Source organism: Dendropsophus ebraccatus, chromosome 11, assembly GCF_027789765.1.
Source record: "Dendropsophus ebraccatus isolate aDenEbr1 chromosome 11, aDenEbr1.pat, whole genome shotgun sequence".
Lineage (NCBI taxonomy): Eukaryota > Metazoa > Chordata > Amphibia > Anura > Hylidae > Dendropsophus > Dendropsophus ebraccatus.
The window spans coordinates 67,515,234-67,527,884 of record NC_091464.1 but is presented as its reverse complement, the minus strand read 5'-3'; the positions used below and the strand labels follow the sequence as shown (position 1 = coordinate 67,527,884).

The 12,651-nt window shown below is 39.1% G+C and overlaps 1 protein-coding gene across 1 annotated transcript in view; it reads right to left on the bottom strand.

Annotated features, from left to right (window-relative positions):
* The window catches only part of GBE1 (1,4-alpha-glucan branching enzyme 1), a 140,014-nt gene that overhangs the window by 48,623 nt on the left and 78,740 nt on the right, over window positions 1-12,651 (bottom strand). The window contains exons 7-8 of the mRNA XM_069944615.1: window positions 12,359-12,449; window positions 10,213-10,422 (exon numbers count right to left, since the gene is read on the bottom strand). Of these exons, the coding sequence (XP_069800716.1) occupies window positions 10,213-10,422; window positions 12,359-12,449 (301 nt within the window). The remainder of the gene's footprint in view (window positions 1-10,212; window positions 10,423-12,358; window positions 12,450-12,651) is intronic.

The following is a 12,651-nucleotide window of genomic DNA, read 5'->3' as shown; positions in this document are numbered from 1 at the left end:
TTCAGCAATCTGTTTCTTTTATGGCTCTACTAGGCATTGCTCCCACCTAGCCAGAATCCTGCTCCACACTGATGAGGGGCAACACCCCGAAACAGCTGTCTGTGGATGGTTACCTAGCCTTGGTTTATCCCTTGTCATTACACTGACTTATAGGGCCACTTAATATGGTGGATTTGGTGGTTTCCTAACAGGAGCTGCCACTTGGCTGGGTCCTTCCCGGAGGGATATCTGGCTAGTCCTGTGTTTTGAGACTCTTCAATGAGGCTCCACGGACTCCTCTTTTGCATACTCACGTTTCCCAGGGGGCAATGCACCTAGGACTTCACTGCATTGAGCGCTTTCATTAGCAGCCGGCAGTGTTGTCATTTGGCTGTTCTCCCTGAGTTCAGCAATCTGTTTCTTTTATTACATCTGAGATTTTGGGAGCAATGCGTCCTTCAGGAAGAAGAGACCACAAAAGGACAAGTAAATTATGGGCATTACTCATGACACACTCAGGTCATAGCTAACTTAGTAGACCCTTTCCAGCTAATGGATTCATTCAAGGACTGTAAGACTTCACTGTTATTAATATACTTCTGAATCTAATAAGTATTCATTTTCATAAAGAAACCAATTTGAGGTCTTTCCATTGTGGTGAGCCAAAATATTGTAGACAACTGAACTTTGGTTGTACACTGCAGGACTTTCTGATGGGTTCCTGCAGAACTGTGTAAGAACCTCTCTTTTGCACACACAATCGGGCCAGTCAATATCTCACAAAAAAAACTGACTAATATTGTGTAGATCTCCTAATGCCACCAAAACAGCTCTGATCCATCAAGGAACATTCTACAAAACCTCTAAAGATTTCCAGTACTAACTTTTTCAACAGATAGGCTAGCCTTCGATCCTAATGTGCAAAAATGAGCCTTGGACACCACTAATTTTATTGCTAGTTAACCACATGTCCTTTCTTGGGCCACTTTTGGTAGTTGTTACCAACTACTGCATTCCAGGAACGACCCCAAAAGACTTTATATGACCCTGTTGTCTAGCCATCATAATGTGGCCCTTTGTGAAAATACATATTAGACATAGCGCCCATGTCATTCTAAAAGCAAAGTGTTTGACATTTTGGAGGGACATGTCAAAAAGTTTTGACTGATTGGGATCTTAGTGTTCAGCTTATTGGGTCTTTTGAGTAGGATCTGAAATTTATTTGAAAAATAAACTGCAGCAGTGCATACTTCCCGTCAGCTCTTCTTTTGATTCGGTACTTGGGTCTCCAGTTCGGCCACTGCTGTATCTTCAGGCCCCATCTAGTGCAGCTCTCAATCCTTCTGAAAGAGGTGGGGCCTGAAGATACAGCCAGCACCTGGAAGATCGGCGATCCTAATGGCATGTCACAAGCAGCACTAATGGTAAGTATACACTGATGCTTGTGATCTGAAAACAAGGTTTCAAGGGCTGCACGAACAATACAAGCATCATTTGTGCAGTCTGGCCACCTCAATTTCTCGTGCCAAGTAAAGGCACGAGATGTCTCTGATGCCGATGTCTCTGATTCTTGTTTATTTGTGTCCTCAGTGGCTGAGAAATTTGCAAATGTAAAAGGATCCTTAGACGTCACGCACACATGCTTTTTTTGCTGCCCACAAAATCACGGGATCCATTGTCGTCAAGCTTTCTGGGGGAAAAAAAAAATTAAAATCTGCTATGCATCCGTATTAAGGATGGTCTGAACCTGCCGAGGTTCAGGTTCGTATGAACCCAAATGCTCGGCATCAGATTCCTGCTGTCTGGCAGCTCCGTGCAGCAGGTGGATACAGCGGGAGGACCGCCTAGAAAACTGGGATACAGCCTATGGCTATGGCTGTATCCCAGTTTTCCAGGCGGTCCTCCCGCTGTATCCACCCTCTCCACTGAGCGGGCAGACAGCAGGAGCCATTGCCGAGAGTTCAGGTTCGTACGGACCCGAACCTCGGCAGGTTCGGACCATCCCTAATCCGTATATGATCTGTATATGTGGATCCAAATGGAAGGTGTAAAAATAATAATAATAATAATAATAATAATAATAATAATAAAAAAAAAAATTATAATGGAGCAAGGCTGGAGATTATGCCGCCAGCTTCTTCCCAGATTAGTGATCTGCAAATACGAGCAACATACGGACGGTAACCCATATGTTGTCTGTATTTTTCACTTGTGTTGCAAATAAGGACCATTTAAGTGTCAGTCCTATTTATTGTAGAGCCAGATCTGGATTATTAAAAAAAAAATAAATAATAATGAAAAAACAAATGTAAGCAAGCCTAATATAAACATATATCCACCTAAGATAAGAATAAAAAAGAAACAATAAAAAAAACGTCAGACTGGACGGACTATGCAATGTTTTTCTGCCATCAATCTTTCATAAACCTTTTCATTTTTATGGGCCTCAAGTTGATGCAAAATGTATTAGTTTTCATCAGTCTTTAACTGTTCTGACAAGATTCTTTTATTTGGCATAATCTTTTTTGTTATTTCTTCAGCCATCAGGGAGGTACAGCAAACCTAAACTAAATGAAAAACTGATGCACTGATGTCAATAAAATATAGTTCAAGAAATAAAAAGAAAGTGTGCTGGAATAGGTCATCTGGAAATATTATATTGTTTTAATCAAGTTTATTAAGGACCAAGGCAAATTTTATGAATATGACCTGTCACTTTATTCATCAATAACTTGGGAATGCTTTTACCAATCCTTCTGATTCCAAGATTGTTTTTTTGTGACATATTCTACTTTATGTTAGTGGTAAATTTGAGTTGATAGCTTTAGAATTTTTTTGTGAATAACTCCAAAATGTTGTTAAAAATGTAAAAAAAAAAAAGTGCATTTCTCTACATTTGAAAGTCTCTGCCAATAAGGAAAATAGTAATACTACATTCATTATTTATTAATTCATATCTATAACATGTCTACTTTATTTTAAAAGCATTTGGTGAACATGCTTTTACTTATTTAGGCTGGGTTCACACTACGTATATTTCAGTCAGTATTGTGGTCCTCATATTGCAACCAAAACCAGGAGTGGATTAAAAACACAGAAAGGATCTGTTCACACAATGTTGAAATTGAGTGGATGGCCGCCATTTAACAGTAAATAACGGCCATTATTTCAATATAACAGCCGTTGTTTTAAAATAACAGCAAATATTTGCCATTAAATGGCGGCCATCCACTCAATTTCAACATTGTGTGAATAGAGCCTTTCTGTGTTTTTAATCCACTCCTGGTTTTGGTTGCAATATGAGGACCACAATACTGACTGAAATATACGTAGTGTGAACCCAGCCTTAGGATGTTAGAGGCCGTAAATGTTTAGTAGCAATTTTCAAAATGTTCGTGAAAATTTCAAACTCAGAAATTCTTTAGGTACCAGTTCAGTTTTGGAGTATATTTTAGAGACCTTTATACTAAAAACCCCCACAATTCAACACATTTAGAAATCTTCACCATTTCAAGTATTTAAATTTACATTCCTACACTTATTTAACCCTTTGGGTATTTCACAGGAATAACTGCAAAGTAAGAGTGAAAAGTTAAAATTTGCATTTTCTTTCCAGAGATTCAAATGTAATCCTATGTGTTTTTTACAACGCCAACTGATCCGTACTGATCCACCAATGTCGGAAATTGCCGATGCTGCACCCCCTTTGGGGGTCCAGTGGCAATTACACTAAACTGTCAGCTATCAGCTTAAAGTTTAGTTGCAGCTCCCGGTCACTGTTTGTGTAAACAGTGAGCATCTGAAGCAGGTAAGTACATTTACTGACTTTTGAGGGAAGGGGTTAAACATTTTTTTTTTTTTAAATTATTGGTAATTTTATTTTACCCCCTTTATTTTTAAATAATAAATAACTAGGACTAAAAGCTGAGACTTCCATATAGTATGAAAAAAGGACACTTTTACATAAATTAGGAAGTCTATAGGGATACATTTCAGGTACACATTCAATTCTCCAATAAAGGTGTTTTAAAAGGTGTAGATTCTTCTTACAAGTTTGATATGTAGTAAGGTGTTGTTCAGGCTTTTAAGATTGATAGCCTAACCTCAGGATAGGTTATCAATACTAAATATCTGATGGTCAGACTATTGGCATCCCTGTCAATTGTAAGCGCTGCAGCCACAGGGTTTAATGCTGGTTCATACTTTAACATAGCAGCTGTGCTAGCTTTTTTCCATTCAAATGAACAGGATAAAACTACAACACCAAGCACAGCCGGTGTTTCTTTCAAATCAACTGGTGCCAGAAAAGCCAGAGATTTATAATTTACCTCTTTGAAAAAAAAAATCTCAAGTCTTCCAGTACTTATCACCTGCTGTATGTCCTGCAGGAAGTGGTGTATTCTTTCCAGCCTGGAGAGCAGGAGAGGTTTTCTCTGACATGACAGTTCCTGGCATGGTGGCAGCAGAGAGCACTGTGTTAGACTGGAGAAAATAAACCACTTCCTGCAGAACATACAGCAGCTTATACGTGCTGGAATACTTGAGACTTTTTAATAGAAGTAAATTACAAATCTCTGGCGCTTTCTAGTACCAGTTGATTTGAAAGAATTTTTTTTTGTCAACTACCCCTTTAAGAGTATGATCCAGTATAAAACCCCATGTAAACTATGAAGCCTTTGCCCAAGCACTGTGGCCCCTTCAATCAGCCAAAAAATCCGACCCGCACCTATGTTATGCTGAAGGCCTTGGGCAACAATTTTAAAAGCCTTTTAGGCAGCAATATACTGTAGATATGACTTGCAACTAAACTATATAATATAACTATATAATATATGCAACTTCACACTGTGTGATTATATACATTTATTGCTTCAGTGCCAAGAAAAGAATTACAATACAGGCCTGGTGGGATCCAGACACTTCTGCTCAGCAGAAAACATACAGCTTTGTGGAATTATAATGAGCAGTCCACAGAAACAAAGCGAAAGGGAGGAGAGAAAAAAAAAAGTAATCAATATTTTAGCACATTATAAATTATCTCAGTGCCATAGAATTTAGATGATAGATCAGCCTGCTATCAGCTATAAAGCTATGTCTTATTAATACACAGTAAATCACAGCACTAATAAGGCGACATAACTTTGATTCTCTGGAACGCATAAAAAAAAAAAGCCACTGAAAACATGATGTGGCTATGCTCAAAATCTATAAGCAATTTCTAGCTTCATCTGAATTGCCAATATAGAATTAGTTTGAAAAAAAAAAGGTGGAGAGAATGGAAGATTGGAAACATGCTGGTACCAGCTACATTGCATACTATACCTTTATTAATCTGCCTTGTAGCAATGTGCGAGTGTACACAGTGGATGTATTCTACATATCACTCTGCCAACATACTGTACACATAGGTTTTCATAGTAAGGGTTGTAATATTTAAAGAGGTTATCCAGCGTTAGAAAAACATGGCCACTTTCTTTCACAGACAGCACCACTCTTGTCTCCTGTTTGGGTAGGGTTTCGCAACTCTGTTCCATTGAAATGAATGGAGATTAACCGTAAACCACAACTAGAGTCATGTTGTCTTTGGAAGAAAGCGGACATGTTTTTCTACTGCTAGATAACCCCTTTAGGGTGCGTTCACACCTACAGGATCCACAGCAAATCCACAGCAGATTTGATGCTGTGTTCAGTTATTTAAATCTGCTGCGGATTTGCAGCAGAAAATACGCTGCGGATCCGATAAGTGTCAACAAATGGATACTAAATGTGTCACTGGCCGAAGAGGTTGTTCTAAGCCATCCAGCCTATTTGTGGCTGCGGGAGGTGATTGGGAAGCCAAAAAAAGCCGAAGGGTGGGAGTTATTCAGTTTGCATAACCCTCATTGATGTTTAAGGGGGTTGAACAAACGGAGCAACCCTGCGAGCCATGCTGTTTAGGTATGCTGTGTATACAGCCATGCTGTGTAAACTGAGTCGCTTGCAGGGCTATGCCTTTTGCACAACTTGCATAAATAAAACTGAAGTTAGGCAAATTGCATAACTGTCCCAAGTTGGCTATTTTCTGCTTTTTCACCACCTTCGGTTGATGTAAACAACCTGGAGGGTACCAGGAGCCCAATTTTACAAGATGGGAATACCCCTTTACAGGTAAGTAAGAGCTATGACAACATGGGTCTGTGGGTCAAAGGGGTACTTACTTGTCATAAAGATGCATAGAGACTTACAGACCATTGCTTAGTTAGTACCCCTTTGACCCACGTCTATAGACCTCTCACAAGACAGCCAACACCCTGCTCTGCACTGAAGAGGGGCAAAAACTCCGAAACAGCTGTCTGCAGATGGGAAATCTTTCCTTTTGAAGAAATTATTTGGTTTGGCATCAAGACTCCTTGCTTTGCTATTTTGCATATCCTTTCTTACATGGGTCTGTGGCATTCTCAGAAACAATGATATGCATCGTTCAGCACTCATCAAATTAAAACGTACAAACCCTTTATTAAACCACTTAACCTCGTAAGGATGTTAAAAACGTGAAAAGTCCTGGAAACAAACAAAGAAGCCAATATAAAAGAAGTGGCTAACATGTTTCTGACCTATAGATTCTGATTTTTAGGCACATACCAACTTTACTGTTTGGGGACAATTTACTGAATGATAATCAAAATGAATCAGGTCGTTATCAGTATAAAGTCGGGATTGAAATTTTACATAATTTACATACAGCAGGTCCTGGTAGCTCATTTGGTACACTGCAATAGTACTTGCAGTGAACAGTCCTTTACTGTAACACACCCAATCACACTTTTTTTTTTTTGTATTGAAACCCCGATACTGTAGTCGTGTGTCATCACCTTCTTGTGCACGGGTTGTGAATATAATAATCATAGTACAACACTAAGTTTAGACTGTCTAATACTTAATAGCTATATTATGCTGTGTGTATTGTTATGGTGTGTGTATCCAGCTGACACATCTGGCTGCAACACTTCTAATAATGGACGCACCATTTCGAGAGCCTTTGCGAAATAAATCTTTGCCTTAATGTTCAGTCTTAATATTAGCATCCAAATTAAGAGAGTGCCGGCTGTATGTGAAACACAGGAGACTATGTATCCATACATGGATTATTTATCATCTCACAGTCATTTAACAATGAAAGCCTTAAAAGATTTAGATGCTTTAAATATCTCCAGACAGAACCTAAGCACCATAAGAGATGATCTCCTTACCCTTAACGTACTTAACAAGTAATCTCATTACCTGTGCTCTGCTTGACTCAGATGCAATTACTAAAAAATACATTACTGTGTGCAGCTGAACAAAAGAAAACAAACTGTTGACAACTCAGATTCTACAATGAGCTCATTACTTCTGACAGATATGGAAAAATGGAATTAAAAGATTGCGATCAGTCATGCCCAATTTCAAAGGATGTTGTCAAATACAGTATGTACTTGAACTTTCTGAAGAGAACTTTGTAGTAGCTCGCTTAACGCTTAAAGGGGCATTCCAATCTCAAAAAGGCAGGCATATGGCTAGGATTTGCCATCATTTTATAAAAATTGGTGGGGGTCCAACCTCCTGGACCCCTAAAAATCATGAAGGAGAAGCAGAGCTGTGTTGCCCTTGACTGTATTTTTACTGCTCAGAAGGCATTGACCACCCGGATGAGCAAAAAATTGCAAAGGCCAGGACGGCACTGTTTAAAGTGAAAACTCAAAGTAGTGCAAAAAAAAAACCAGTGCTACATCCCTTCGACTGAATCTGTCAGTTTAACATTACCAAAGAGCATCGGACATCCGTATAAAGATGTTGGTGAGGGAAGGGGGACCCATACCTTGGTTTTGAGTAAATACTGTTCCATGAAGTGTCAAAGAGGCAGGCTCTACTGTTCATGGAGCTCCCTGCTTTCATAGCTGCAGCTCATTTATAAATAAAAACTTAAGCGTTCATTCAAAAGGGTTCAAAGGGTTAAAGCGTTCAATGAAAAGGCCACTACAGCTGATAGGAAGGGGCAAAAATGCAGAAAGCTCCATGTACTGAAGTGGTGCATGAAGCACTCCCCCGCTACCCCTGCGTTTTTGCAATAAAGCCGGATGGTTCTGACTTACAAGCGATGGCGAGTGCCTTTCATTACTTCTTTTAGGGTGCGTTCACACCTACAGGATCTGCAGCAGATTTGATGCTGTGTTCAGCTATTTAAATGAAATCTGCTGCAGAAAATCAGCTGCAGATCCTGTAGGTGTGAACGCACCATTAAGCTGTTTATTGCCACACGTGTATATTCAGAAAAGAGCACCACCTGCGTATGGTCCACTTCACACCACGAGTGCCCTCAGTTGGAGAGCCAGGCAGTGCTATCACTTCTTCTTTTGCCTTTTTCTTTTGACTGAAGAAGAGCCCACCTCTCGGCCACTTGCAGTGGCCCCCAGAGCGTAGGACAGCATTTACAGTATCTTGGGCATGAAAGCTGCAGGACTGAGAGCTTAGGTATGATTCCACTCCTCTAGTTGATCTCTTTATTGGTCTGTCAGGAGTTTTGGTGAGTCTCATGATTCAGAAAGGTCCCAGCAGTCACATCCCGACCAATCAGAATGTTATGCCACATCATAGAGATGGAGCCTAAGCATTCAGTAATTGGACAGCTCATCCCTATAGAGGTGAGACTAACAAAATACAACTATATAATAATATCCATAGAATACAACAAGTAAGGGTGTTGTCTAATTTCAATATCGTGCCTCGCTTTATATCTGCGAGTTCATAGAAACCAACTGGGAATCAGAACATCTGAGTTTTTTACAAATGTATGCAATGGAAAAAAATAAAGTATGTACAGTACATTGGTTTTCCAAGCCAGAAATCGCAAAGTAAACATTTGTAATCAATGTCACATTGGTTCTGCCAAATCTACTGAAGTCAGAGCAGTAAACAGTGTAATTTGGCCACCTAGTGATAACCTTTTACCAGTGAAAAAGACGGCAAGATCCTGAAAATAGCAAAGAAACTGGTATTAAAATGTACTACCCCTCAAGGAACAAATAAGTTGTGAACATTTTCTCTTTCAGCTTTCAAGATTTAGAATTTTTGTGTTAATGCAGCAGCGCAAGATTTTTTGGGGTCATATTAAATTTTGCTTTGGAAGAAAAAAAACAACAACAAAAAAAAGATCTGTTTTCTCCCCTTTTTGTTTTTCACTGTGCATAAAGGTAAAAAAAAAATCAAAATAAATATTTAATCAACATTTATAGTATTGTGTAACAAGTATGGGCATGTCAAATAGTTGGCATGTTCAACCTTTTCACTCTCGGGAAGCTATCCATTTTTTAAGGGTTTTTTTCCCCCCTCCTCATGTTCTATGCTACGTAATGTTTTTGCTCTTATAAAGTATGAGTCTTCATTTTACTATATAACATATTGAGAAAACAGAAAAAAAATATATGGCTCGATGAAATAAAAATTAAATAATAAAAAAAATGAATAAATATAAAACAGTTGCATTTTTGTGGGGGCAATCTTTTTATTATTTTTTGTGTGTGATTGCCCAAGCATGGGAACTGTATTTTTCTAAGGTTCCTGCTCTACTGATAAAGCCTATATTAGTAGATCTGTCATGGAAGCAATGGAGGACTAGGAATGTCAAGATGACTTGTCTGTAATCTTTATATACACTGCAGGGATGCTGATCAGGCAACTATACCAACATGACATGCCGTTAAACTATATATATGCCAAAGTCGCTACTGCAGATTGCAGCCAGGACCATCCATGTATGGAGCAGGTTCAGCATCAGTACATAAATCATGGGTCAGGATCAGGTTAAGAGTTATTAGCTAAAGTGAATAGGACTACCACTGGTAGGGGGTAAAGTGAATAGGACTACCACTGCTAGTGGCTAAAGTGAATAGGACTACCACTGGTAGGGGCTAAAGTGAATAGGACTACCACTGCTAGGGGCTAAAGTGAATAGGACTACCACTGGTAGGGATTAAAGTGAATAGGACTACCACTGCTAGGGGCTAAAGTGAATAGGACTGTCAATACTGTAGTAACAGAAAACAATAAAAGACTATTTTTTTTCCCTTTTATGTAGTAGAAAATCATAATGCCATTATACAGACAAGCTTTTCTTTCCATAAAAAAAGGTCAAAATAAAATTATGAAGAACAAGATAGTGGTAGTAGCAAGTGAAATATGAAAGTAAATTGTATTAGTTAGGTCAAAATCACTTACTTTGAATAGTCAAAAAGCCTGCTGTCCCAGAGATCATGGTTTCCTCTAGGTCCATCATGGAAAAAGCATGCGTTTGTTCCGTCAAATTGATTGAGACCATCTTCACTGTTCTTTGATGCATGACTATGGACAACATCAAGTAAGACTGAGATTCCCATAGAATGGGCAACATCAATTAGTTCCTTTAAATCATCTGGGGTTCCATATCGGCTATTGTGATAGAAAACAAAATAAAATAAATAAAAATTATATTTATGTTACAATATTTTCAATCTGTTTAGAAATGCTGACTACTAAACAATAACAGGGTTTTACAAGTTAGGCCCCCTGCACATAGATCAGGTGGTCCAGCTGTGTTTCTCTACGGCTCTTTGCTACTGATGTTTGAACTGATCCCATTCATTTGATTGGGACACGCAATTTTAAGAAAATTTGAGTTTATTAGCCGAAAAATGCATTTTCATCATGAAAAAGCATTTGAAGCTCTCCCCCCTGTCTTCATTGTTCTCTATGGAGAGGGGAGGGGTTAGGGGAGATGAGGCACCAAAACAGGACAACAGAGATAATTTACAGCTACATCACCGGCTATCTCCTCTGAAGTCAGCACTGACCTCTGAATACCGGCTCTCACACAGGTCCTGCTGTGTAATCCTCTGTTCTCTGCCGGCGACTAATCTCCCTCCTAACCCTTTCCCCTCTCCATAGGTTAGACAGGGCACGACTGATGTAAAGATTTCCTGATAATGAGCAGTGAATGAGAAAGGGGGGGGGGGGGGGGGAGACCTGGGGAATGTCTTTTTGAATGCAGATAATGGCATATTTGCCTAATAAACCCAATTACAAAGTTTCTTAAAATCACCTGTACTGTTTTTTTTTCTGCAAGGAAAAAAAAAAAAAAAGAAAACAGTGACACCTTAAATCTGGATGCCAGACATGCCGGATGGGAAGAGCACATCTTCTAGCATTCCTCCTTCCGTTGTGTCCAACAACTGATGGTTAATGAAAAAAAAAAAAAGAATAGAAAGCCTGATGATAACTGATGCATTGTTACTAGGGATGGTACGAACCCGAACTCTCGGTAATGATTCACGCTGTCTGCCCGCTCCGTGCAGTGGGCGGATCCAGTGGGAGGACCGCCTGGTAAAATGGGATACAGCCATAGCCATAGGCTGTATCCCAGTTTCCCAGGCGGTCCTCCCGCTGTATCCATTCGCTTCACGGAGCGGGCAGACAGCGGGAATCTGATGCCGAGCATTTGGGTTCATACGAACCCGAACCTCGGAGGGTTCGGACCATCCCTAATTGTTACCATCCATTGTCATCAGTTTCTGGTAAAACCAGGTAGTCAGACCACCTGATATATGTGATCACAGCCATACTTGAGAACCTACCTGGAATCCCTAACTATTCACCAGAGCAGAGAGCCAATTAAATTAAAAAAGCATGTACTGATTTGTTAACCTGACTGGAGCACAATGCCCAATAAAACAAATGGAAATCAGCTCCTTCCTGGTCTCTGATTGGGTAATACAGTGCCTGAAATGCAATATGAAGATACTTGTGGTGATGCCGCTCACTGAATGTATTTTATTATAGTGTAAACGCCTCCTTTATTTAAAAAGAAAAAAAAAAAAAAAAAACATTCAAAATTACGCCGCCTTCCATTCTTGACATCTTTCTTGTATCTGAATGTGATAAGTTTATGGTTTAACATGGTGTAACCCCTGATGAAGGAGGTGGTACTCTCCTTAAAATGCACTGCCTTTTACACATGCTCTAAACTAAATCCGTTCTTTAGCCATCAAGGGAGCAGCACCATCACACGATCCATCCACACATCTTTATACCCAGATAATCAGGCTGAGAACAAAGAATTACTGTACGCTAAATCTCGTGGAGACTTACTGTACTAAAAATGTTCTCTAAAGACAGCAGAGAAAGGGCAGCAGTAGAAAGGACTAGGATTATACACACATTGTAGAATCCTGCTTAACACTGAAAAAGTGTGAAAAGACCATCAAAGCTTTTGTCCCGTTTATTCTGTGCATGTCATCTGTATCAGGGTATATTTACTAATGAGACCGTTTATACATATTAATGGATAATTAACAATATATTACACATGTGCATTTTTTTTTTTAAATACCTTGACGCAGCAAAGAAACTAGTGATCTGGTAGCCAAAACTTGCATAGTAGGCATGCTCCATTACCGCCATCATCTGTATGCAGTTATAACCTGTTGAAAAAAAAAAAAAAAAAAAAAAGACTGCAGTTATGCACCAAAAGAATAAAAACGGACACAAAAATAGAAATTTCAAATATGCTAAAACATTTTATGTATCAAAACACATAAAAAAAAGATCATATCTGCAAATATCTGCAAAACATTTTACCCAAGCAACATCCAAAGAAATAAACCTCCTAAAAATAGCAGTTCA